Raw genomic sequence first — 27,444 nt, 5'->3', positions numbered from 1 at the left:
CATGAGAGCAGCGTGCGCCAATACGGGCTGTTTACCTTTTAGATGACGGGCATAATTTATCAAATCAGCAAGAAACACTTAGGAAGAAAGGACCGACTCTCTAGAGGTTTCACCAAGTCAAACTTAAGGTTTTTAAAAGACCTTTTTAAGACCATTATGAATTACATTTAAGGTTTATATTATGACAGAACTGTACAAAAGAAAAGTACACATTTCATAGAGCAGCAGTGCCAAGATTTTTTGCACAAATGCACTTAACGCCATATGGGTTGGAAACTGAAGTGAGCCAGTGGCTACGGTGGCGTCCAGCCACTAATGATAGATTTACACTTTCCCATCATAGACAAAACAAGTTAGCTAGCTAGCAAAGGTAAATTTGCAGCTAGTTAGCGGTAGCCCCAATTGCCTCAAGTCACAGACTGGAAGATTTCTCCACTCAATTCAAATGTTTGTTGGCAGAAAAATCAAGCAATAGAATATGAAAGAAATAAAATTTAAGACCTGTGATTAACTTCTTTAAGGCCGACTAACATTTTAAATAAATTTAGGAAATTCTGAGGTTTTAATTTTAGAATTTAAGACTTAAGGATGCACAGAAACCTACCAGGAAGATATACGGAGAGAAGGAAGAATGAAGACACAAGGCAGGACAAAAAGAGGGAAAATGGGATACAAGGCTAGAAAAAGAAAGGATGGAAGGAAAAAAAGGGAACGATGGAACACCACAAAAAAGTAAAAATGAATGACACAAGGGAGAAAAACCAGGGACACAAGGAAGGACCGAAAGAAGGAATGGATGCATGACAAAGTATGAGCGAGGAAGACGAGGAGGACACAAACAAGGAAGGAAATAAGGACACAGAATTTAGATGATGGTACAGGGAAAAAAGTCTGAGGATGCAAATATTTTCCCATACTCCTCTTTTCTGTGCTGATAATAGCATATTAAAATCAACTTCCAGACAGCATAGGAATCCTGAACTATAGCAGGTGAATGACAGCGACATCTCCAGGTACTAAAACTCTTCTTCTCTGTGACAACTTGTCTTCCCTTCCACACTCAGCTGGCTAAATGAAATTATATTTAATATCCCTGCATCATGCTGTACTTTTTAATGAATGGACCTGTCTGCGGTGCATGACTTCAGTCTTTTTCTGGCTACACTGTTCCCAGAAAAAGTTTGCTTCTCCGAAGCCCATTCATCATGCCCTGTACTCGAGCTGTCAGCCCGTTTTCATTCATCCACACTATTAGGTGTGGCGCCACAGATGGACTTGCGCCTATTTTGAGGCAAGACGTGTTAGGAGAGCAAAAATACGTTTAAAGGAGCACCTACATAGGTTTGGCTGCTTTTCACTTGTCCTCATATTCACTGCTTTGGTCTCTAGGCACAGAGAAAATGAGACACACTGTATTTAAATAATGTGTGTAAGCTCACAGTGCAGCAAAAGGTGAGCCAAGTGTGGAGGTTATGCACAAGTCCTCCATCATCAGGCCTCTACAGACTTCCAACACAGTCAAAAAATACGCAAAGATGAAAGCAGCATTTGTCGTGTGTTTGTTTTAGTCTTCATTTCCAGGTCAAGCATGGCAATAAAATGCAACCGATGCTGTTAAAATGAAGCTACTACAAAGTCACATTATTATGTTCCCCATTTGGAGACATTTAAATCTGAATGATGGCAGAACTGCTCTGAACAAACAGCCTGAGGCTGTTGCAGAAGAGTCACCCAGCAACAAAGTAAGGCGTGTGCTGTACAGTGTGTGCATGATTCATGAAGTTAGGGGTCGATGCTGGCCTGTCAGGTCAACTCGTGAGGGACAGCGCTGTACAGAGAACAGACGTGTGTGCAGGTGACCTTCAGCGATAAAGATGGAGTCATCATCCACTCTGTTCCCATGTTTTCCACAACAGGCCAGGAGACAAAAACTGCTGCGCTGGTCCCTTCAGCACGCGATAGACGCTACAGTGTAGTATAGAGTAACTGCCCACCGGGACCTGCGCGAGGGATCGCATTGCAGTGTCACTGCAATACAGTGGAATGCAACATTCTCTCACTTTCGCCAAGATGGGCTTGAGTGGATTACACACCAACTGCAGAATGCACATATTTTTAGTTTGACTAACATTATTAACCCACCCAAAGTACAAAATGACTAACACCACACCCAACAATTATCTGCTGCTCACCCGGGATTGGGTCAGGGGGCTTGAAGTCCAATAACCTTCTTTGTTCCCAGCTGGGTTTAGTTTAGTTTTATTCAAAAGATTAACAATCAAACAAACAACCAAACTCACATCAATCTAAAGCATCGTCAAGCATCTGTTCAACAGCTCAGGGCAGTCTCTTTGTTTTATTTTGTACAAACTGTCTTTGTGTGTGAGCACTGAGTATCTAGGTTAATTGAATAAATGTGTTTTTGGGTCCAGTTGGCACAGCTGGGGCCCCAGAAATGAGTGTGCATGTTTTGCGTGTGTGTGTTTGATGGCGCGGCTGTGTGTGTGGTGTGGTCATATCCACTATAACCTGCTTTCTGCCAACAGGCCACAGTTCACTGCTCATGATACACAGAGCTGTGGAAAAGTATTTTCCCTCCTTGCAGACTTCTTCTGCTTTTGCTTTTTTTTTAATCAAACATATTTGTTTCATATCAACTAATTTTAATAAAGTAGAAGACTGGAACACACCTACCGAATTGTGTTTATGAAAAGGGACACATGGCCTAAGATTAAACTGTAAAAAAGACTGAAGAAGCTAAAGCCCCATTCTGACTGATGTATGTCTTACCAGATCTTCAATTATTTCCTTGACCGCAGCGACCACCAGAATAAAGATCAGCGGCACCAGGGTGGTCCAGCGACCAGTGGGGGACACATCTGGGATTTGCTAAATAAAACACAATGTCACAATATTAGGTTGGATTTTAGTGATTGTCTTTTCTGAAGCTTTGAGCCTTCAAAAAACAGAATTGTATTTTGATGTGGGATCATAAATTCCCACCAGTAAAGTTGCTGTATTTTACAACTGACGCAACAGAGAATGTTTTAATGCTTCCTTTCTCGTCCCAACAGCTTCTCTTGGTTAAACTAAAAACTTACATCGCTAAACGCCATCCTTCATCTGATAAACAGTATGCACAAGAAAGAAACATTTAAAAGGACATTTTCATCAGGTCTTATAAATGTTGTGTCCATCGATTAGAAAAACAGATTTCCAAGTTTCTTAAAGGTCTGACAAGTGATTCCTTTTCTTCAGAAGGATTACCACGCAATACAAAAAGTGATACAGGTCCTTTGATAGATGAAGTAGTTTAATCCAGTACATGAAGGAATTAAAGACAAACCTGGACCAAAACACATCGACATTCAGTATGTTAGATTTAAAAAAAAAGAAACACTGTCTGTTTTACCTTCACATGGTGTAAATTTTGTAATTCTGTAAAAACATTTCATGTTAAGCACCTTTTGTTATCCAGTTACTACTTAGTCAAAAAGTACTCAGCAAGTAGTCCTACACTGCACTGATATAGCAAATTGATTAGAAAAGTATTTTTTTAGCTACAGATGCATCTTTTGTTAAAATGGTCAAGCGTACACTGAAGGAATCCTATGTTATTCCATTATAGGCAAAAATGTGTTTTTCCATTTCATTTGTAATTAATGTATTAAACCTGTTAATGTATTTCTAATATTGTGTAAAATAGTCTTAAATTAAATAAAAGTGGTAGAAAGTGTTTTTTTTTTTTTTATCTGATTAATCATTAGAATAATCACTTGATTAATCCATTATTAAAATAATTGTTAGTTGCAGCCCCGATGCTGGGCCTTAACATGTAAGCAACAGCAAACCCACAGTGATAAATCAGTATTATACCGCTGGAAAGAAACTTGGAAATTGATTTCACGTTTCGTTCATCTGCATGGCTGTTTTATTCAAGGTCGAAGTATCGACACGGCGGGAAACGAGGATTCACACTGGCTGCGTTTCAAAAGGACACTGGATGGAGTTGTTTCCTAACCGCACAGCTTTCTCTAAGTGGGACAGTCTGTCAGCTCAAATATAAAGACAGAAACTCAAGTTTGTGTGCCGTTCCCTTCTCCGTTTTCTGCCGTTTGCTGGTGAGCTCCAAACACCTGAAATTCAAATTGCAGCAGTCTCTGCACTGCAGTGTAGTACCTTAAAGCAGCTACCTGTACATATTTCATGTCATTTGGTGCATGTTGAGTTAGTAGGTGTAGAATTGTGTGTGTTTTTTATCAAGTTATATAAAATACTGTGAGTACGTGTGTGGTTGTGTGTAGATATGAAATTACAGACATGACCTTCCAGGAAGTGGTGTCTAGGTCAACGGATTGAGATGTTGGGGGGGAAAAAAAGTAATTAACCAAATAGCTAAAATGTTATCTCAGTACTGACAAATGTAGCCGTTTTATTTATATTTTTGCATCACAGAAATACAAAACTACAAAATCTTACCTGCAGGAGTGCAATGAAGAGAAAGAAGGCGTTGGCTGCCCTCCTGAACTGCGAGTAGAGGAACCGAGGGAGAAAGGTGAGAACATTATATTTGGCCGTGCTGAAGAGCCGAGTCAGGCAGGACGCAACGAGGTGATGGTGGGGGGGCAAGATGAGACAAGAAACGGAGAAAACAAAATAGGTTAGCTTGCAAAGTGTAATCTAAAGTGGCAACACAGCTGAAACAAGGGTCATTCAGACGAGTCTTTAATTTTAGCATTCTGTACAACTAACTCTCCAGAGTTAGTTTTACAGAAACATATATACTTGTGTCATACAATGACAAACTGCAAACACTGGTGCACTAATAATAAAGAATAATGAGAGGCTAGGAGGTGGCAGAGAGGACATAAAGGCATCCTGGCAGAGATGAGCGATGTTGCATGTGCTGCTGTGGGGTTGGTCATCATGGTGGAATATTGAAACTAGAGGAGCTTTCAGCACTCCCACAGCCGAGCCTCCAGCAGGCTGATTTACGGCCGAGTTAAAGGGGGCAGTCAGAGGAGCCACTTTAGGAGAAGATGTATATACTGCTGCAAGCCAAGCCAGTAGCAATGCTTTGCATACCCCTGCAGACAAACAAATACAAACCAAGTGTAGTGCCTCTAACTCGCAAAGGTGACCAAAAGAATGCAGTTCAACAACAATGATATAGCCATTTTAAACCTACCAGAAATACAATATATATATATTTTTACAAATAAAAATATGGAATCTGTGGCACATATTTGTGTTCCTTTGAGTCAATACTTGACAGAAACAACTTTCACTGCAACTGTAACTTTTTGGAGTATGTGTGTTAACTTAGCACACCGGAGGCTGCAAAGTTTGCCTTATCACAGGTTCTCATTTGAATTTAGGACTGGATTTGACTAGATGGTTCAAACACATGAATATTCTTTGATTAATATAATTATGTTGTAACTCTGGTTCTTTAACACATGTATTCTTTACTTTAAACTTAATGATGCACAACTATTTGTGCAACTCTAGCACCTGAAGTCCTAATAAAATATACTGATGTTTGTGGTTGTTTTAATAAAGCAAAAAAAATAAAAAATAAAAAATAAATAAATAAAAAAACAATCACATGACATACAAATATCTATGTAGTTTCTTTTTGTAAATCTGACAAGTTTTACTGAACAAAATTGAGAACGTATATGCAAATGACCCCTGATCTAAAACCTTACATGTTCTTAGACAGATATAACTGTTGCTTTGTAGCAGTCACATGAGTCATGATCATAAGAGGAAGCTCAGCATTATCAAAGTGATCAGAGTGATCAAGCAAACCAACAGGCGAAGTGAGACATGCAAATAAGTGGAAGTTTCTTTGTGAGAGTAACTTTTACACACAAGTACGGTAGTTGATGCTGTGGTCAGATCAGAGTTTTATTCGATCTTTAGCCTAAACCCACATGAGATCCCAGTGGGAACTAAAAGCACACAACAGTGGCTAAAAAGTTTTGATGCCAAAAAAACAAGTGGACCCATTGTTTTCATTCACTATAATTGTTGTGCTTAAAAAAGCATCTATGACTGCCTTCTTACACATTGACCTCTATATTAGAGTAATAAACTGAAGAGGGTAGTTTCAATAGCCTACTAGTTGAAATAAAAGTATAGCCGCAGTGACAAATAAAATACACATATATATTTTCCAGAACATAACAACTAGCACACACATTGCTAACACTGTTCTGCTAACAAAACAAAAAACTGAAGAGTCATAATTGTTATGATTAGCAGTGACAGCACACTATGCTGTTTACAGCAATGTTAAGCTGTTGGCGGTGACAAAGGTTAAATAACCTTTGCCGTTAAATAGATTAAAAAGCAAAACTCAAGACTTGTGTGCTTCCTTTAAAAGGCATTACTCACCTGCTTCCATAATCATCTATTATTTGAGAGTCTTCATTTTGCAACACAGTGTTGGAATTATACCAGTATTGGGAGTGAACTTTCAAGCCTGACCTAAGCAGGTCATGTACCTGGGAGGCTTACGTGCAAGAATGTTATTGGAAAGCTTCCCACAGGTCAGGGAAGCTTTCCAATAAATTCTTTGAAACAAATTAGAGTTTAATGATGCTATTTACCAAACGGCCATTTTCAGGCCGTTTGGTAAATAGCAACCTGTCCTTCAGTAAGTGTCTCTTTAGTAACAAAAAATTTGCATTTCAATGTTGGAAACATGTGGCAAGTTAGTATGAATTGCAAACTGCTACAGCAAAAGCCAAAATTAGTCATGTAGACACGATGCAGAGTAGCATAAAAATGCTGATTAATAGATTTTCAATCAATACAATGCTATTTTTGTAATTAATGAATTCCTAAAAATTGTGCAGGCCCAGTTAAAGGCATACATTTTAGCACATATTTGACCACAAAGCAACATTTCATTTCATTTTATTGCCTTCCACCTGACAGGTTATTCAATCACTGCACATTTATATAACTTATGTGATAAAAAACAAACATGTGTCACACTATTATTTACAATGGTATTCATGAGTGAAATGCATTATAGGACATACGCTGTGTACAGTCGCAAAATTACCAAGACTGGTGATACCATACCTACATAAGCATAATTTATCTTTACACGGTACAGCCCCATCGCATATACAACATTCAACATTAAGCTTTGTTTGTCATTAACCTGACAGTAATGTCTTTGATATGGTGACATGGAGCTTAGCTTTATACAAAGCTCACATGGATGCTTATAAAATCAGAGAAATGCATTGCTGATTTGCTTTGGAAAGTCATGAGGATTAAAAAAAAAAATTCCACTTTGGCTGGCTATTTAGTGCTTTGTGTGTTCAGATCAACTGTACCATGCGATTCACACAATAGATGGTTTAAAAAGGCCCCCCCATCTTTTCACAAGACAAACTGTCAACATCAGAGATTAATTGCCTTTTACATTAGTCTGTCAGCAGCAAGTGCAGGTGTGTAAACAATCCACAATAACATGAGCTACAGCTGCTTCACTTTGGATTTAGTCCAGGTGGAGACTGAGACCAAGATGGATTTAAGTTAGTAAAATTAGTTTCACTATGCTACACTGATTTGGGAACCTAAACTGTTGAAGAAATGTTAGTAAAAGTCTGACTATATAGAACATTTTTATAGCATCTGAAGGTAACGTAGTTACTTGACTGTGCTATAAAATGGCACTATGTTCCTGGAGTGTACGTAATACTGGCCCCCTTTAAAGCTTACAGAGAGTTCCTAATTTGAGTCTCCTTTAGTTCTTGTTTGCTTTGTTAATATGTAAATTTCTTAACCCAGCACAGCAAATAACCTAAATGACCATCAGCATGCAGACTACAAGGATTCTGATGACTAAGCTAATATAAAACAATGTAATGTAGAAATATTAAAGCACAGAATAACTGATTACAGTATCTCACCATGCCATCCTAATTAGTGCTTTATAATCCTGATCCCTGAGGCACGCTGGCACCGGACTCCTGGAGGCTTATCTGGGCTGGAGTAAAACAGAACCTACAGCAGACGCCAGCAAGTCTCTGCAGGTAATGTTTTATACATCCAGATCCACTAAAAACACATTATCACTTCTTTAGAGTTGCCAATTAAACAATGAAATCGGTGAGAATCTGCATAACTTGTACTGGAGAGGAGAATGATCTAAGTCAGATGGCAAAAGCCTGTGCATGTTTCCATTCAAAGTCTCCTGTTACTACACCTGTTCAACTTACAGTCGTCTCTGCGTGTGCATATACTGTACATATCAAGTTCCTCGTGCAGGAATGCTAGCTGACGGCATTTTCCGAACAATTCTGACCTTCAAGGCAAAAACCCTGAACTCCCTGGAGAAGAGCAACAGAGAAGAAAGGTCAGGCTGAAACATCTGCTCTAATCCATTTCTAGAGCAAACTACACTGTAACGCTACCTGTGCAGCTCATAATGTATCAGTAAAAAAGGCTCCCTATCAACTACACAAGATAACATTATGAACGTATTTATTTGCGACTGGGAAAGCCTTAATAGATGGCCATATTAGTCGTGTCCAACAAGTCAAGGCTATTTATTTCATAGTACATTTAATTCATGATTTAATGATGCACTTATTTAATTTTGTCCTGTTTTACCTTCCATAAAGTAGAAGAACAAAAACAAATAAATGAGAAACAGATGGAAATATTATTGGATTGATGGATGGAGAAACAAAGTGTGGAAATGCAAAACTATTTTCCAGTACCAGTCACAGAAAGCAGGAAAGTAGCAATTTACTCAAAAATAAAAGTTATTAGAAGAGTAAAAATGTTGGGACTGAAACCATGAAGAAAAACAACTTTGAAAGGAAACCAAGTTTCAGTTTCAGTTTTTCAATTTCTGCTACATATATATATTTTTAAAAAAACCTAAATATATCCAGTTTTCTTGAGAGGAACAAATCTGTGTTTGTAATTTTTATTTTTTTTTTGTGGTCATTTCTTGGCCACTATTGTAAAAGCACTGAGCATGTCTGACAGAAAAGGAGCAGCAAAGAGACCCGCTTAAGCTTAAACTGACCACCGGATGAAGTGGACCAGTGAGCTGCCCAACACAACATTAACTCAGCTCTTAAATATAGAGACTCCTTTGTACCTCACGGATCTGTCACTAGATATAATGCACACAGAGTTATATTATCTTTGGCACATTTCAGTGAATAACCCTCTTACCTGACACGATTGCTGCAAAACTTTGTGAACTGCGGCTGATTGAGGTATATAAGCCGGGCATCTTCTTGGTCAGCCAGTGACGTCTTCTCTAATGTGTCCTCTGTCTTTTCATATCCTGCGTCAGGCAAGAAAGGAGGTTTTAGTCTAAAGAACAAATAAAACATCAAAAGAACCAAAAAAGGTAAGATGAAAAGCCGTTTTGAAGTCTTTGAGTTGTCCAGTGTGAATAACGCCAAAGGAGACCTTGGAAGGAGTGGAGGAGCCACAGTCAGGGGAAGTCTATGGAGACTTTAGATGATTTGCTGCTTCATGTGGCAACATGCATTATAAATGAAGGGGATGCACATGTATTGTATAAATGAAGTAATAAAAACTCTATCTAAAAATATAAACAAGAACATTGTCCATCTATTTTGTGCAGCTAAATAAGACAAGCAGTGAAAGACCGTGAATGCCAGAGTGTTTAAGTCATGGTCACCCAAAGGCCATGACTTAATAATCATTCTGTCTCAATGATGATTCCTTTCTTCTACAGGAAGTCTGAGCACAGACCACCCACTCATTAAATCAGTAGATTAAAGACAAGAATACGAAAGTAAATGTTTGTGGTCTGATTATTTAAAACATGTTAATAAATCCTACATTTCAATGACTATTTTACAGTCAGGGGGCTGTTGTGCTGCTTGATAGATGTGATTATCACTCGGAATTTCCTGTCCAGTGTGCTGCAAAGACTGCACAGCTCTTATGTGAGAAGATTAGCTGATGCAGTCTGACGATTTGAAACTACAACACCAAAGTGCCTTTATCAATTTGCAGTTGAATTATTTTACTGAAAATGTGTTTTATGGCTAAAGTTTCAGAAAACACTCTGTTTTAATCCTGAAAAATGTTGATTTTATTGTTTTTCACCCACCACCACTTTCTTTCTTCAAATAACGCAGTTTTAAAACATGGAAGCAACTATTCTGTCCTTTAAAAGCCTCTTGTTGATTGGATAAAATTCTCCTTCCATCTCTGAAATCACAAGGCGCTGGTCTGCTCCCAGCCTCCCACCGAGGTCAACAAAGTGGGCTGCAAGGACAACACTACTGAGGCGCAACGGGGGCTGCATGTGGCTTGCAGAGACGCTCCTGCAGGTACTGTGAAGCAATTTTTTTATTGGCAAGGAGCCAATCCAAAACTGGCAAGGGTTTCACTTTGTAAGGAAGGCTAACGCAAGATGAGTAGGCTCTGTTCTGCAGGCTGCAGGTGCATCAGGAAAAAGCCTACTTGGTGCAGAACAGGATGGTCTAAGAAATTTATAAAAAGCAAGCCAAGTTTGAACTAGCAAGGCCCTGTACTTATTTTTAAAGATACAGCAAAACAAATTGTTGCCATGTTACAACCAAAAACTTTTGCAGTAGTTCTGAAGGAACTTAATGTGATAGACAAAGCAAAGCATAATTATGAAAGTGAAAGAAAATGTCCATGTTATTAAATGTTTCAAAGATTTAAAAAAACAAAAGTAATGGATATATTTTCTTTTCAACCCCGCGTTATTCCAACAGTCCTAAATTAAAATCCAATGCCTCTGATAACCTACTAAGGTTTTGCTCAGTGTAAATGCAGCTGTGTTAGAAAACACTGGTGACGAAATAGCATTGTGAAGCTTGGAATACAGCAAAGAGGTTCAGGGATAAGTAGGGGGGAGGAGGGGAAACATGCAAATATCCCGGGACATGGCTGTCCACCTAAACTGACAGGCTGTGGAGGGAGAGCATTTATCAACAAAGCAGCCAAGGGGCCTACAGTAACTCTGGAGGAGCTGCAGAAAAGCACAACTTTGAAAATCATAAGGAAACCTAAACCCTGTCCTGAAGGAAAGAATGGCAAGAAGAAATCATTGTTAATAGACAATGACAAGAAGTTGTGTTTGGAGTTTGCCACAAAACCATGTGGGGCACAGTGACATGTGGAAGACGCCGTTGTGGTAAGATGAGATAGAAACTGAACTTTCCATCACCTTTTACATACCTTCCCCAAGATGAAACAGCAGAGGGGGCAGCATAATGCTATGGGGAACACTTTCCAGCAGGCAGAGGAAAGATGGAGAGAGTTAATGGGAAGACGCAATGGGCTAAATACTGAGAAATCCTGGAGGAAAACACGTTAGTGGCTGAAAAAGACTAGGAACTGGGGTGAAGGTCCATCTTCAAATCACCATCATGTGTCAGAAAGACCCACTCAAAGTTCAGGAACAAATCCATGACAACACTCCCAGTCAACGTCTATCCAGTCTGACTGAGCTTAAATTATTTTGTAAAGATGAAAAGTTTTAAGTTTGTAGATGTCTAAAGCTGGCAGAGGCAAACCCCAAATATGGTCAGTTGTAACGGCAGTGAAAGATGATTCTACACAGTATTCACTCAGGAGGACTGAATAAATATTCAGGCGCTACATTTAATATTCAGATTTCAAAATTTTTTCCATATTAATTGTGTTTGTCTGTATACCAATAAACATTTAATAAGGTGTGAGGTAATAACATAAACATCCAAGTCCTTCAGTAATCTAGGTCTCCAAAGTTGCCATTCTTTTCTCTTCCCACATGTCTGACTTATGAATAAAAGTCAGCTAATTACCAGATGATAAAATGCTTGGATCAATGTGTAACATTTAAACTTGTTTTTTATGCTTCTTTATAGTCACAGGAGTTAAGTTGTAACTGAGCTCCAACGTATAAGCATTGGAACTGAAAGAAAGGCAGCTTAGATCACACCAAAAACTGAAAAAGATACATTCTGAGAAAAAATTGTATCATCTTTTTCCTTATTTTCATTTAAATGTTTGGAGTAGATACCAAGAGCAGACCCAGGAAAGTATCACCCAAACTTTCAGGTACAGAGAGTATTCCCCGACTATAAAGTTATCAGGTTGGTCCTGATCACATGCTAACTTGTTGTGTTAGAAGATATGGGTTGACGTTAAAGAATAACTTTTACGACGACGAAAATAGGACGCAGGAAAGAAAGTCATGTGAGTGCGGAAAAATGGCTTGAACAACAACAAACTGCAGAGTGGTGAGATGCTGTAACCAGAGACACTAAATGATATGCCCCAGTTGTAACCCTAGCTTGCTCTGCAGTATTCCCTCCATGTCACGTCAAGGAAACAAGGTGGAAGACTGACACCGCCTTTAAAGTCAAGCTTTCCACTTTCACTGCTCTGTGCTTTCCTTCGCTTTCTCACCTTACCCTTTATTACTTTCCAACTCATGCTACGTAAACCCCAAATCTCAAATTCCAGTCCTTGTTATTTTAACAGTCTACTTAGCGTATACCAAGAAGTACCCAACAGATCTTATCTGGAAAGTTTCTCTTCTCAGCATGTGTTCGATGGCTAAAAATAAACAGCCCGTTGTAGTCATTTGGTCACCAGGGAAAACATTGGGTGGTTATCCCGACCTCGTTATGCAAGATGTCAGATCAGGAAAGGTGGTTTATTGGATTAGTTTGGGGGGGAGGAGAGGCGGGATGGTGTCAGCAAAGCAACAGCAGAGTCAAGTGTTGTGTCTTTGTCTTTTGCTCATTTAGGGACACGCATTGTACAAAGAGAACAGATTTCAAAAACAAATCTGTTTTAATCTGAGGTAGAAAGTCTTTAATCTATAATGCGAGAATTAACCTAAAAACAATATTGTTTGCAACACTTGAGGACAGGAAAAGACAGCAACTATCGCTGCAGCATGAGGCCATTGTGAAGAAGCAGGCCATGTGGCTGAGGATGTGATTGATGCTGCACCTCTGTGTTCTGAATGAGCCTTCGCAGCGGGAGTAGGCCACTGGGGTAGGCCAGGTGCTGCAATGCACCAGTTGCTGGTTGTGCTCTTATTTAACTTAGCCTGTCCCCCTTTTAGCAGCTATAGAACAAGATGAGAACTCAATTTGAGTAAATCTGTTGTTAAGTATGTGAATATTTCATTCTATGAAACAACACTGACTTGTATTTGTATGTTGCCGTCAACTACTTTGACCTTAATGTTTTCATGTGCTAGATGGCACATATATAATAAACTGTACAGGAATCAGACAGGAGGCATGAATTGCTTTACAATTTTAAAGGAAGTTATGCCTTACTTTTCAGCCAACTGAAATGTAAAAAATAAATAAATAAATAAAATTTTCTGGTGATTTGAAATATTTGTTCTCAAAAGCATTTGAAATGAAAGCAAAGAAAGCCCAGAAATGCACACTGCTATTAAAAAATATATATATTTTCTGCCACATGTCTGCTGCTAATTCGGGCTAAGACACGGAGACATGCAGAAGCTAACAGGAAGGCTAAACTGAGCAAAACAACGTTGCTTTCTTATTCTTTTGAGCTGCCTATAATAAAACAAGTAGGATTTAGAAATAGACAGTTCTGGAAATCTTACTAGAAGAGGTTTGATACTATAAGGATCAAACTTCTGCAGGGAATACACACATAGGGATGGAAGATTCAGTAATGCTAGGCATGCTAACGCCACTAATCATTTGTAAGATAGTTTAAACTGAAATAATTTTCTCCTGAGTGTATCTCTTCCCTTGCATGCAGCACTGTGTTGTCTATGTTCCTAATATAAATAATTAATGACTGATGATAACTGCAGGAAGGCAATAAAATATTTTATTGCTCTTCTCATTTCTTCTTAAAACAGAGTTACTAAGAAGAAATTTGTATCAGCAGGTCCAAGCTTTACAAAAAATAAATAAAGATAAGAAACTGGTCACAAAATTCTGATCTTGCCAAAATGAACAAACACGATGATAGAAGCTGAGACATAATCCCAAAGTTGAAAAAGAGAGTTACGATAGAAAGAAAGTGGACCAGCAAGAAAGTAGATAACAGTAAACCTGAGTTTTACTTTTGCTTGAGAAAACTAAGGGGAAAAAACAAATAATTTGATACCAAGGAGGCTTGGTATCAAATAAAGAAATTGCTTTTTTGTTATTATTCCTTCTTGTGTGTGCGTGTGTGTGTTCATCACTAACAACTGCATTATTGTTTTAGATCTCTACCTTGTTTCTGAACACTACTTGAGGTTTCCTGTGGCGTCTTTACCAACTTAGTCTGGACAAGAATTTCTATTGTATGTCTTTCGACATACATCTCACGACAGGAGCACAATTTCAGATTCCCTAATGTTGCCGTTACACACAGACTGGACAACTTTAATTCCGGTGTCACAAGTCTTTATTTTTGTCTGCAGCACAAAACAGGGAGCTTTAGATAGAAGTACATGAATACATATTTCTGACTGAGCTTCTGGCTGTTGACCTTTTTTTTCTAACCGTTAACTTACTACTTCTGCTGTGAAATGCAGAGAAGCGACAGTCAGTTGCGCTCAAAGTTAAATCACTACTGCCATCTACTGGCGCAAATAATTATTGGCTGATTTTATGTCCAAAGTAGCTGAGGCTTGAAAAATCCTCTAACAGCACAACAAACTGAGATTTATCTAAGGAAGATTATCAAGAAGAACAAACTATGAAAAATTAAGGGTGCTGGACTTAAAAAGAAGAAGAAAAAAAAACAGAACAGAAATTAATCCCACACTGATCTTACTTCTGGAGCATCTCCTGTGAGGTGGAAGGCCTCTAATCGGCAGCTATACGAGTATAACTAATTCAAGTGCCACTATAACAAGCAGTCTGAGGTTGTGAGGCAGAACAAGGACTAAGTTCAGCAAACCACTTTGCAATACTGTGGAGGTGGAGTCAATACTGTGGAGGTGGAGTCAATACTGTGGAGGTGGAGTCAATACTGTGGAGGTGGAGTCAATCTGCAGGAAGGTTGGACTAATGGTCTAAACAGCAAAACATTCAGTTTAGGAATTCATCACAACGCACAAGTTTTCAATATAGTTTCCCAAGTATAACTTAATTCCAATGACTTAATAACTTCCCAACATGATGTCTACCTCTATTGGGTTGTTTTATGCCACCTATGCACCTAAGACCCTCGTCAGGTTTCTGCTGCAGCAACTATTCTTACACATCTGATCCAATTTAAGGCTTTGAGTTGAATGCTTTAATTGGATTGGGGAGGAGAAACGGGGCGGAAGCCGGAAAGTGGTCTAATACTGCAAATACTGATCTAACATTCAACACCAATCCTTTAAATGTGTGTGTAATTATTTTCAAGCAAAAACTGATGAGATGAAAGAGCTGATAGTTCCAATAAATTAAGTTTTCACAGAACCCTTTTAAAGAGGTTCTCTGAAATCTTCTCTGTTAAGTTCAAGTCCCCTGGTTCTACACCAGCCTGTGTAAAACATATCAAGGCCACTGCTATTAACGTCTTAGTGGAAGTTCTGCTTTTTATCTCCAGGAGCTACATTAACTCCAGTGTGCGTCGTGACGTCAATCCCACTCACAATAACGGAAACAAGAAGGGATAACAGACAAAAACTTCCTGTGAGCTTTATTATTATCGTCCCGTACTATATTAAGCAAGTTAGAACTCCACAGACGCTCGACAAGGCTAAATAAAGCTCAGTTGAAGCAGCGAGGAGTGGCAGACAGCTCTGAAGGGAAAGCCTCTTGGGGAAGTATCAATGCCACTGAGAGTTGTAATATGTTTGGATGCAGTCCAGATGTCAGGATTATTGCTTGTGTCAGCCAAGACTGGTGGAACAATAGTCACGAGAAGGGACATATTTTGGACAGGGCGCCCAGTGGGAAAAACTGTCCAGAAGACTCGACTATGACATGCTGGTCTTCCCCCGTCAGTCTAGAAAGGCTGGGCGACTATTGTGTGTAGCAGAGAAAATGTCAAGCAAGACAAGTTCCTATTAAAAAAAATAAATAAATTCTGTCCAATATAAAGATGCCTCATTTTTTCGATTATTATTATATATAGTTATAGCACACATTATTAGAATAGGTTTTCCCATCTATGATCATCTCTCATTTGCGAGCTCTGGCCACAATTTCTTTCAAGATTAACATATAAATAAATTAACCAAAATTTTAAATTTTTAAGCAGACTTTATATATTTTTTTCTCTTTTTTGTAGATCAAAGGTTTACAGTTAGTTGCATAAGTGCATCTTCCAAACATCAAGTCAAGTAAGGTAGAATACATAATACAAGTATGAAACTGTGCAACTCTGGGCGTCTTACCATAATGTGCACTGCTATGAATACCTTTCATTTTATTCCAGCTAAAATCTAAAGTTAGCCATAAAAACTTAAAATTTTCAATAAAAACTGAATCTATCAGTAACCAAAGATCAAACATTTTGTTTTATTTGAATTTAAAAATCAGTCAGCCTATTTGGATTGAACTATTTCATCAACAATATTGTCTCAAATATTTATTTGAGCTGCAAAGGCAAGTTATTGTTTACTAGATACTTTTTCTTTTATTTCAAATGTACCAACACTAAACCTTGTAGGACTCCATATTTGACGTCTTTGCACTCTGACGTTTTCGTAAAATATCTCAATTGGTTGTCGTTTGTCAAATAACTACATAACCACTTATCTCTTAGATCTGTAATTTTTAAAGTACGCAGTCAAGTACGGCATTTAAAACTTAATTTTTCAAATCAGAGCAGCTATAAATTTCTCAGAATACAACACATCCTGTCCAGTCTCCCTCAGACACAGAGCTAGAACTGATGAGCCTGAGAGGTCAGTAAAGTGTGATTGAAACCGTCTGCATGGACAGAATCAGGCTCACTCAAAGCTTATTCAATAATAAAGGAAATGGAGGTAGGAAGGAGGGAGGTAGCAACACTTGTCCAACACCAGGAAGTGAACACCAGCCAAACCAGTTGAAAGACAAACAGAGCTCAGCATTGTCATTGTTGACTGGCACTTAAACAGAGGCTCCTTACCATCATTAAGAGTTCAAATTAGTTCAGAAGTGATGTAATTTGTGATCTCTTAACGGGTTTGCAATATACCACGTCCCTTTATATCTGTATAGCGGCACCAACTAAAGCTCTCTACATGATGCATTCAACCCAGATAAATATTTTAGTGAACAGAGCAGCCTATTCAAGGCTGCAGTCTATTCATAGCCACCAAAGTCTCAGAGATAAAATCATCCCTTTCTATCTTTTCACTGTTTGTGAATGGAAGGAAGGGCTGTTGGAGACTATAGGTACTGCCTCAATCTAAGCTACATCCATAAGTCTCTTATCAGACCTCGATGCTGTAACCAGCACCCACAACAACAACAACAACAACAGGGCAGCTGCAGAATTAATCCCTCCGCCCTGTTTGGCTCCATCTGGATCCTCATAGGCTCAGGCAGACTGTAGCGGGACGGAAAGTCCGGGGACAACGCAGGCAGCTGGGTCTAGCAGTGACATCACAGGGATGGCCTGGCTGAGCTTAGTGAGGGATCTGCCGAGAGACAAGCCTTTCCACTCAGAGCGACTTTATGAATGATCAAACACAAGAGCATATGCTATACACTTTGCAGATCCCCGCAAACGCTTCGAATGTCAGCAACATTGATATATTATCAAGGCATCAAAACTGTTTCAAATCAGGGCCCTGAAGGATTTCTTAGGTTAAAACGGCCGCTTCTAGCATCCTAAATATAGATCATGCTAAAATGCTGATGTTATGCAAATCTTAGCATAGCTTGTTGGAATACTAATAAAGGCCAATTAGCACCTTGTAGAAGAAAAAAAAACATTGCAGGAACCGAAGATCATTATGTGCTCTGTTAGTGTTCAGCTACAAACAAAGACAACAATGTGATGTAAAAAAATAAATAAATAAATAAAAAATGCCATTCTGTTGGCAGAAATTCATGGAAAGTGAATCAGGCCAAAGCTAATTAGACACATCTTCTCTAGATCAGAGATAACACATTCCCTGAAAATTGAAAAGCAACCCCACTCTAAAGATGTTTCTTTAAATATTTACAAAAATATTTATCATTAATATCTTTTAGAAAATACAGCACATTGTCTGCTGTTGTTTAAAGTAGGGCAATTGGAATCAGATATTGCTATCAAGACATAAGTTTTAAGGAATTTTCATTTCAAAACTAAAATTTAATGTCACATTGTTCTTAATAGTATAAATCAATTACTATTTTGCATAACAAGAGATAATTACTTTTTAAAAAGCAATTGCATCATGTTAAACTTTTTTGTGGAAATACCAGTGTGACTATTTTTAGTTAACGGTCATCAGTCAACAAGGACCTCAGCACACCCTGTGCCTACAGCAGACCAGACCTGTTTTTTATGTTACTATTGTAGGCTTAGCCTTATTAGGCATAGTGTTGACTGACCGACCAGTTTAGGACCGGTTTAGTAGGATTCACAGTTAAAGACAAACAGTACATCTGATCATTCATGCAGTCTAAAAAGAAGATGTGAAAACTACCACAGCTCAGAGATCATATGAAAGGGATGAATATAAAACATATATGTTTCTGTCCATATGTTACTATGCAATGTGCATTTTCATTTAAAAAAAACCCTTAAAATTGTAATTTAAAAAAAAAATGTTACTTGGCATTTACCAAAAACCGACAGGAAAATTTAATTTTTATTAGAAAAAGACTGATATGAAAAAAAGGATAAAAATGACAGACAACCAGGCTCATTTCCATCAAATACCATCTATAAATAGCATCAATAATGAAATGGCCGATGATAACAATTAATCCTAGTCAGTGTTTTAAATGATGTCAGCTGACCTGATGTGTCGCATCTGATGAGACCGTTTGCCAGAAATTATATTGCACGTCTGCAGAGAACATGCCCTTTTCTTAAGTACACTGACGAAACATTTATGTGGATAACATACTTGTCTAATTGATTCAAGCCTAAATCTTTAGAGTAGGTCATCTGTTAATATTAGTTATGGCGCTTCTATTGCAGGAGCACAGACTCTCATGAAGGCGATCACTTCATGTGCCATTAACATCACCATCTACAGAACATGACCTATATATGTCAAATATTGCAGGACTATAAATTAAAAGAAAATGTAGATTAGGCTACATTTTCTTTTAACCCAGTCACTGCCTTAGATATCTGAACTGGTAAAAGATCATTTACTCAGAACTATGAGCCAGTATCACAATGCACATAGATATATGTGATAAGATATAAAAAAAAAAAACCGCTTCTATACATGAATAGTTCAAACTATCCATTGATAGATAGATAGTGTGAATCCATCTGTAGTTGATGGCATAGAATCAACTATACTACCTATGTATAGTTGGTTCTATACATGGATAGTTGGAGCTATCCATGTATATAAGAGGCACTATGACCTTGTTAAGCCAAAATCTAAATTAGACATAATCAGGCTCAGAAAATCCAAAAGCTCTGGGAGGATGGAGGTGCACAGGGAGGTGAAGGACACCAGGAGTTTCATCTTACCCACCATTGATGGTGCTGCTTTCCTGTGGAGAGCCTGCCAACACTTCTTCATCCGACCTCATCATCCCACAGCCTCACTGGCTGTATTCTTGCACATAACCTTGTTGCATTTTCTTGCTGTGTCACAGAGACACACGCAGATTCAGAAAAACAACCGGCAAACTGATAGGATCATTTGAGAATATCAAGCTTATCAAATTAATTCTAGTCATCTTTTACGCCACAAAATACTAGTTTGTGACACATCTGGAGGTTTAAGCTTCCTTTCTACCATCAATGTAGATTTTATTTTGTAGATGTTAATGGAAAGAAGATTTGATCTGTGAATCACTGAATTTATGTTGAGAGACTGCAAGATTCCAGAGATTCAATTGTGATCACAAAGTCCATCAGGTGACAATTGTTTTGAACCGCAAAGCGCCCCATGTTAGACATCTTTTAAGTAGTTGAATGCACACCAGTGGCAGATGAAAAATGTACCCAATCCATTAAATAAATCATAACACTTGAGAGGCATCAATCAGAATTTTATGATTTCCAATATTTAGTTTTCGCACAGCTCACGCCTAGCAATACTAATTTTGCCAAAAGATTCAACTAAGGACCAAAATTGTAACATTTGTTACATTTTCAGCTGGTGCAGTTTGCTTTCACACTGCACTGTTAAACAAACCAAAACTTTTGAAAACCTATTTACCGCCTCACCTAAGATGGGGCTGCACCAAGAACCACTGAAGGAAACGACACAAAAACCCACTGAGCACTGCGTCCTTCTTCACAAAATGTAAATAAAAATAGAGCACAGTAAGATATTGGCTGTTGTAGGATTTCTTTTTTGTTTCTGGCAAAATACCAGAAGCTATTTCTCCCACCGGTGCTAGACTTGTACATTAGTTTTGGTTGCATTTACCAGAATGCCCTGCGCTATGGCCCACTTCTGCTTTTGGGACGGCCTCTAGTCCACTTGTATTCAGAGTTCACTTGAACCGAACCAAAAAGACCTAGGTTTTCAGACAGATTAGAATTTGATTTTGCTTTTGTCCACATCAGAGCTTAATTGCATATTTACACCTCCCCGGACATTCTAGTAAAAAAAACTAGAGTTTGGTTGAAGCGGACTAAACAGGGTTGGTGTGAATACACCCTCAAATATCTTAACTAAAATGAAAATATTTTTCACCTAGTATCAGCGCCTAGACCAAAGATTATTGTTGTCAGCATGACCTGGTAGCGCTTTGCACGGTGTGCTCACTGACTGGGAAAAGAAAAATCATTTTTGAGTTTCCAACTGGCTGATCAGTCAGGTCCAATCAAGATGAATCTGGTTTCTTGGTCCAGGAAAGCATGCATCTATGCTGTTTTAAGTTGAATTTTGCGTTGACAACAGTTAGTGTTGTTTTTCTCACTCTTATTTCTTTTCAATGACCAAGATTTTCCCATCACTTTCCATGAGCTTTAGCATCACCAAACCTAAAATCTGAGAGGACATCAAGGGCTGAAAATGTTAATGCAGCTGCCCAAACATTGGTGCGCAAATGCATAGCGCTTACCAAACAATGCATCTTTGCACTGTCCAGATATAATCTCCAGCCAAAACACTGATTTCAAAACACAAAGATGCTATTTTATTGCTTTTATCAGAAAACACTGATATTATATATATATATAATATTTATAATAATAATAATTATTATATAATATTATAATTATATAATATTTATATATATATAAAAAACAGAGCAAATGCGACTAAGACTGGTCATATGATGTTGTGCAAAAGTTTAAAACAGGGACAAGATACACAGTTAATTTACCTAGGAAGTATTTTATTATATATTCTAAAAGATGTACTTTTAGTTTTCACAACACAAGGAATTTCCAAACTAGAGCACTTCAAAATTAGCAATCAGTAAGTTCAAAAAGGTCATTAAAGGCAAAACAGGGATTGAAATAAACATTGGCAAAAACATACTGGTCTGGAGTTGCCTTTGCTTTCTCCACATTTTAGAAACTGTACCTCCTTTTTGTCTGCACTTGCACAACCGTTCTTATATCTAATGCAGCAGTTTGCGATGCACTGAGAGAGTCATTGAAGTGAGCGCAGTCAAGTGTCTGAAGAGTAACAAGGTTAGACTGGCTGCAGGTAACCGATGAAGGCAAGACGTTAAACAGAAAGCGGAGAAGAGGAGACGTCCTATGCCATCACATAGAGAAGGAAGGCCCGAGGGGACTTGATATATCACATTGGCAGCTCAAGACGAGAGATTTAGTGGTGTGTTGGGCTTCTGTGCCACATTATTATCAGCCAGTGATCCACAGGGCACACAGGTAGCTCTGGATCCCTTCAGAAGAGAGAAGTCTGTCCCCCTCCAGTCTCTCCCTTCATGCTGATACCACAATTCAGACAGACTGAGACTTAGCTGGTGTTATTGAAATGCTACAGGGGGAACATCCCGCTTCACTTACACTTGGGAATAAAACCTTAAGACAGACAGGCAGGCAGGCAGAGAGAGAGGTATTGGACTTAAAGAAACAGCAGATTATTTTGTGCCTCAGAAAGGCATGTTGGCAGTAGGAACTAAGCAACAGCTTCCTGTCAGGACAGGTTTCACAAGCCTGTCCTCGTCTTTAGCGTAAACTACACAAGGGGATTTTACCCATCTGCAGATAAGCATGCAAGCTAAGACAGCAAACTAGATGCTTGTCCCTATTTGCCTTTTATTTTAACTGTTGGTGGAATTTGTCAGCTTCTCCGTCTAGATCAAGGAAGAAGTTATCAATCACCTTCTATTGTCAATGGAAATTTGTGTTCAAGAGATCAGAATCTAAAGGTGCCTGCCTTTCGTTGCCGATTTACATATTAAATGTGCCGATTGCTTCGCGTGTCACATGTGTGCCAAGTGTACTTGATAGGGTTATTTTGGCAACGCATTCCATCAAATTGGCAGAGATGCTGGATGTTTCCACCACACAGTAAAGAAGAGTGACACGGAGTGAAGTAACACGTGGAGGCCAAGACCGAGGGGTGTGCGCAGTATGCAGAGCTGACGGACGGGCCGCTGATGGATTAGGTGGTAAGCCTGGCAGAGGGTTGCCCTTGCTAGATGGATGTCTGCCCCGTGCGCCGGGGTGATTAAAATAAAAAAATAAAATAAAAAAACGGTTGGGGAGTTTGCTCTGACTCTCATAAAAACACCAAAGATAATTATGTGGCACTGGTAGGCCAAAGATAAATTGCTGGAAATAATTATTGCCATAAATGATAACATTGCTTTGTTGAGCTCATTTTGAAGGAATATACTGATATGGCATAATAATGTCAGAATGTCTTCTCAAACACCCATAAACTTTCATTTTTGTAAAGATCACTTGACACTGGAACTGGAAAATATTTTAAAAATTCAAAATAAGCCACAACAACCAAAACCAATAAATAAAATGGATTATGATGTCTCTGTAAACAAAATGTTCCTTTAAAAAAAATTATCAAAATGGAAGTTATCCAGCTCATTTTGATTTATCATGCTACTAATTAAGACTAATACACTGGACTGTCCATTAAAGTGGAAAAATAAAAAGCCATGAGGCTGCTTCATAGCTTATCAAGCTCACAGATAGGAAAAGAGCTCAACCATTTCCTCTACGCAAAACTAAAAAGTAGTGAAAGCATGAAAGCAATAGCTGCTGCATAATTAATGTTTTTAATTCTTGAGACTCCAGCATTGTCAACAGTTTTACAGAAAATCTATATTTTGTATTAAATTATTTAGGATTCTACCAGCAAAGTGTTTAAGACCACCTACAGAATAGCAACAATCTGTGATGAGACGTTGGCACAAAGTAAGGCTGCGCCAATCAAAAATGTATTAAGGGCCAATCTAAGGTTTCTGGAAAGCTTTGCCATGCTGATTATAGCTGATTCTAATTTCTCTCCAAATACTTTGACATAAAAGGATACAAGAGCAGCATTCAAAATATTCCTTTACAATCATCCTGTTATGGGTGGTCAATTACTAATATTAGAAATTGAGAGAGCAAAATGGAAAAGAAAAGAAAGAAATTGAGAAAGCACTACAGTATTGCCTTATAGATAAATCACTGTAAAACAGGATTTTCCTACAACAGTGCAGTGTAGTTTGTCCTCGTTATTTCAGAACAAGGATATGATATTTTAAACTGAGTGTAGTATCAGCATGGTTAGTGCACCAGGTTTTATTAAAAACGTAGGTTTGCGTTGATATTATAGATAGCACAATATATCCTGTGAGAACTCTACTAAAATTCTACTAACTACTAAATTTCTAAATCCAGAATGCTCCATCAGGTTAAAATGGAAAAAGTTTCCAGCAAATGGTCCGAGACCGGGAATCGCACCCAGAACAACTGCGATGATGAGTGAATTTTACCAACAAACCACCAAGCACCCCAAAATTTCCTTTTTAAAACTGACTGCTACATTCTTGGACGTCCTGCAACTTCCTTTATAGCACCCTGCTAATTTAAACAAAACAGGAAACTTTTGGTCTGATTCCCCCATTAACCGTAGCCACACCGAAGGCAATCGCAGCCTGGAAGAGCTCAGTGTGGCTCGGGGAAAAAAAAAAAAATTCTATTTTTTTCACCCAAAACAGCAGGTCATCACTATGAAACAAACTGAAAATTGTCCAATTTCGTGGTCATCTTCCAATTTCACTGTCCATGTACAATGATGTTAACAGTTCTAAAGAAACTATTTCATCAGTTTTTTTTCAGCAAGACCTACATTTCTTCTTTCAGATTTTTTTTTTATGTTGTTCTGTAGCCATCTGTTGGGATAACAGTGACTCAAAGAAACTGAACAAAACTGATCAAGACAGAGTCAAAACAACTACACATAGTCAGTGGCTTCTTCGGGTTCAGGAATGACTGGTACAAGCAATTGTCTCCATCCACTCAGATGACCTTTCACTTTGCAGCAAGCATGTGCTAGACATTGGTTTGTCTGCAAGTTAAGAATATTTTGGAAAATAAAAAAATAAAAAATGCGGTCAAAGGGCATTTATTAAATGACTTCAAAACTCAAACACAGAAATAGACAGAGGTGAGAAAAGTGCCACTTGATATGAGCCTGGCAATTGTCAAGCTGCAAACTGTTTCTCTTCTGCATTATCTGTTGATAGGCGGGTGAACAGACTTCAACACCAATATCAAATACTGCTGGCAGCTAGATCTATAACAAAGTCACTGCATAGCAATTCACTAGTCAATAACTATGAGTTGTCCATGTTTTTAGGTTCATCCACAACATTTTAGAAAGTAGATAAGCAAACAGAAAACCTTCAACGAATTTGTTTCATTTCACTTCTACAGGGCGAGCTAGTTGCTATGCAGCCAAAATAATATAGTAGACGGCCACAATTCAGAATGAGGAATTGGCCCGTGTATAAATCAAACTCAGCACAGACTCTACATTTGGTGCAAAGAAAAACAGAAACTGCAGGAAGGGTCATAAATCACAAGGTATAATATTGATCACTGCACATATATTCAGCCCCTGTCCTGAGAGGTCTGAGGTCAGCGCCAACATCAAATCAGGGATGTGAAGGGTCGAAGGCTTCAAAACTGACTGAACCTGGTTCTGTGCTGAGCTACACGGTGAGCTCCGGAATAAAGAGAAACACCCAAAAACTCAAATCTACTGAGCAACTTTCACAGACAATAGGTAGTGGAAACCTACTGATAAATCCCAACTCAATGTATTTTTGAGTAGAACCATACATCTGGAGAAGCCATAAGAAGTCCTGTTTAAAGTTTGTCATGTAGTGAACATGGTGAGTGTGTGGGTGAAGGTACTCTGGTCAAATGAGACCAAAATACATTTTTTTACATATGCAAAAACACTGAATGGTGGAAGACAAACATGGCACAAACAATCCTCAGTGACACTTTGTGGAGATGGCGTCATGCTCTGGAACAGGGAAGCTGGTCATAGTTGATGGGAAGATCGATGGAGCGAAAGCCAGAGCAGTCTAAGAGGAAAGTATTTTGAAAAACAAATTGACACTGGAGAGGAGCTTCGCCTTCCAGCAGCAACAAACGGTCTGCACATTCATCCTGCTTCCTGGTCTACAAAAATTAAAATGGCTTTTGTCCCCGAGTCTTGGTTGAGCATGCAAGTATTAAATTAAAAGTGGTCCAATGGCAACACATTTAGCCAATAGTCACCGTTGTGTTGCTTTTATTTATTCAAGCCTAGTTTAAATATTGTTTCCTCTATTTGTAAAATGGATATGCTTTCTACTATTTTTGGTATTTAGGTTATTTTCTCAAGAGGATCCCAAGGCTCCATGTTTACATATGTGACCATGGCAGCGATCTAATTTAGATTGCTGCCTGTGTGTTAGAAAGGCCTAACCCTAAACCAATGTTCACTGACCGTCTCCATTAAATCTGACTGAGCTAGAACTAGTTTCAAAAGGAGGAATGAATAAAAATCTTGATCTCTAAATGGAACATCATGTTTGTGTAAATATCCTGAAAGAATTGTATTTCCCTCTACTTTACAAATATGCACTAAAATATCTCAATCTGTCATAAAAATACAATAAACGTAAGTTTGTTTGCTGTATAAGTGAAAGAGTTACATTGGTATGGATAATCTTACAAAATTTCAAGTGTCAAAAACCACTTCTTTAAGGATGACTTTTTACTTGCATTTCTGGATTTGGTTTTTTGACACATTCAGGCTTCCAGAGATTTGCCTCGTTTCTGAAACTTATAAAATCTTGACGCCAGTTTGCACAGCTTTAACTAGGAAGTTTCTACACTTCCCTTCACCTCATACCAGACGGCCTTCTTGCAGTTATATTAAATAAATATTCATAAACTGCTACATATGCTCTCCAACGGCTTCACAAAGATATAAAGCTGATTACAACTGCATCTACATACCCTCCGCTCGAGTGCGAAGATCGGACATTGTTCTCTGGACGGGCGGCATCTCTCCAAGCACAGCCGAGCGACGGCACCTGTCAAGCGGCCGAAGCTCGTGGGTTCTGCACCCTGCGGCGGCGGCTGGTGCGGCTGCTGCTCGACCGTCAAGGAATGTCGAAGCCCCGTCTGAAATGCAGCGGAGGAGCCTCTCTCATGCGGACTGCACTTTCTGTGTGCTAACGAGAGAGGCGGGCGAATTGAAAGCAGCTTCCGTTAAATTTCGCCGTAGCTGAAGGGAACATAGTTAAGCAGTCCAGCGGTTCACAAGCCCTCCAGCATCCCGGTGTCACACGGCCAGAATTAAACCGTTATACGCCTTCATTTCCTAAGGAGTGGACGCGGACTTAACCCAAACTGAAGTGAGGAAAGACGGTGCCGCTTCACAATATGGACCGTACCACATTAGCTCACCCGGGTGGGGGGGAATGGAGGAGGTCGAACCAAAATAACGGCCAGTTCTCTACGTCTATTAGTTAAATAATTCAGTTAACCCATGAATATAAAACACACCCAGCGTTTGATTAATCATTGTGGCTCATAAAGTTTGACGTAAAAGTGCTTTTTTTTCTTTAAAAATCTGCCGGTCGGAGTGAAGACCTCCCCCCTCTGCAGTAGATGTTGTTTACAAACTGGGAGTTGGCGCATCACTGATTATTAATTTTGTTGTTTTATTGGGAATAAAGCCGGGAATAACATTGATTGATGGATTTACATGGCATCAGTGGTAAAGACTATAGACAAAGCCTTAAAGTAAATCTGAAGAATAGTGAAAATATTTGTTATTATTATTTTTTTCTCATTGTTTGCACAGTTTTTGTTACCTGTAACAATCTCTCAAAAAAGTTATTTTGATTTAGTGTTTTTATA

The 27,444-nt window shown here is 38.6% G+C and overlaps 1 protein-coding gene across 3 annotated transcripts in view; it reads right to left on the bottom strand.

The window, feature by feature from the left end:
* LOC103149585 (phospholipid-transporting ATPase IA-like) overlaps positions 1–26,969 on the bottom strand; it is a 40,477-nt gene extending 13,508 nt beyond the window's left edge. For 2 of the 3 annotated variants that reach the window (XM_007568818.2, XM_007568820.2), the window contains exons 1-4: positions 26,536–26,967; positions 9,217–9,331; positions 4,480–4,579; positions 2,791–2,889 (exon numbers count right to left, since the gene is read on the bottom strand). In XM_007568818.2, coding sequence (XP_007568880.1) covers positions 2,791–2,889; positions 4,480–4,579; positions 9,217–9,331; positions 26,536–26,584 — 363 coding nt within the window. In that variant the 5' untranslated portion in view covers positions 26,585–26,967. Of the gene's footprint in view, positions 1–2,790; positions 2,890–4,479; positions 4,580–9,216; positions 9,332–26,535 lie in introns of all 3 variants that reach the window. The other variant, XM_007568819.2, reaches the window with a different exon arrangement.
* Positions 26,970–27,444: the final 475 nt, after the last annotated feature.

Source organism: Poecilia formosa, unplaced genomic scaffold, assembly GCF_000485575.1.
Source record: "Poecilia formosa unplaced genomic scaffold, Poecilia_formosa-5.1.2 Scaffold231, whole genome shotgun sequence".
In the NCBI taxonomy this organism is placed as follows: domain Eukaryota; kingdom Metazoa; phylum Chordata; class Actinopteri; order Cyprinodontiformes; family Poeciliidae; genus Poecilia; species Poecilia formosa.
This window is presented reverse-complemented; position numbering and strand designations above follow the sequence as displayed.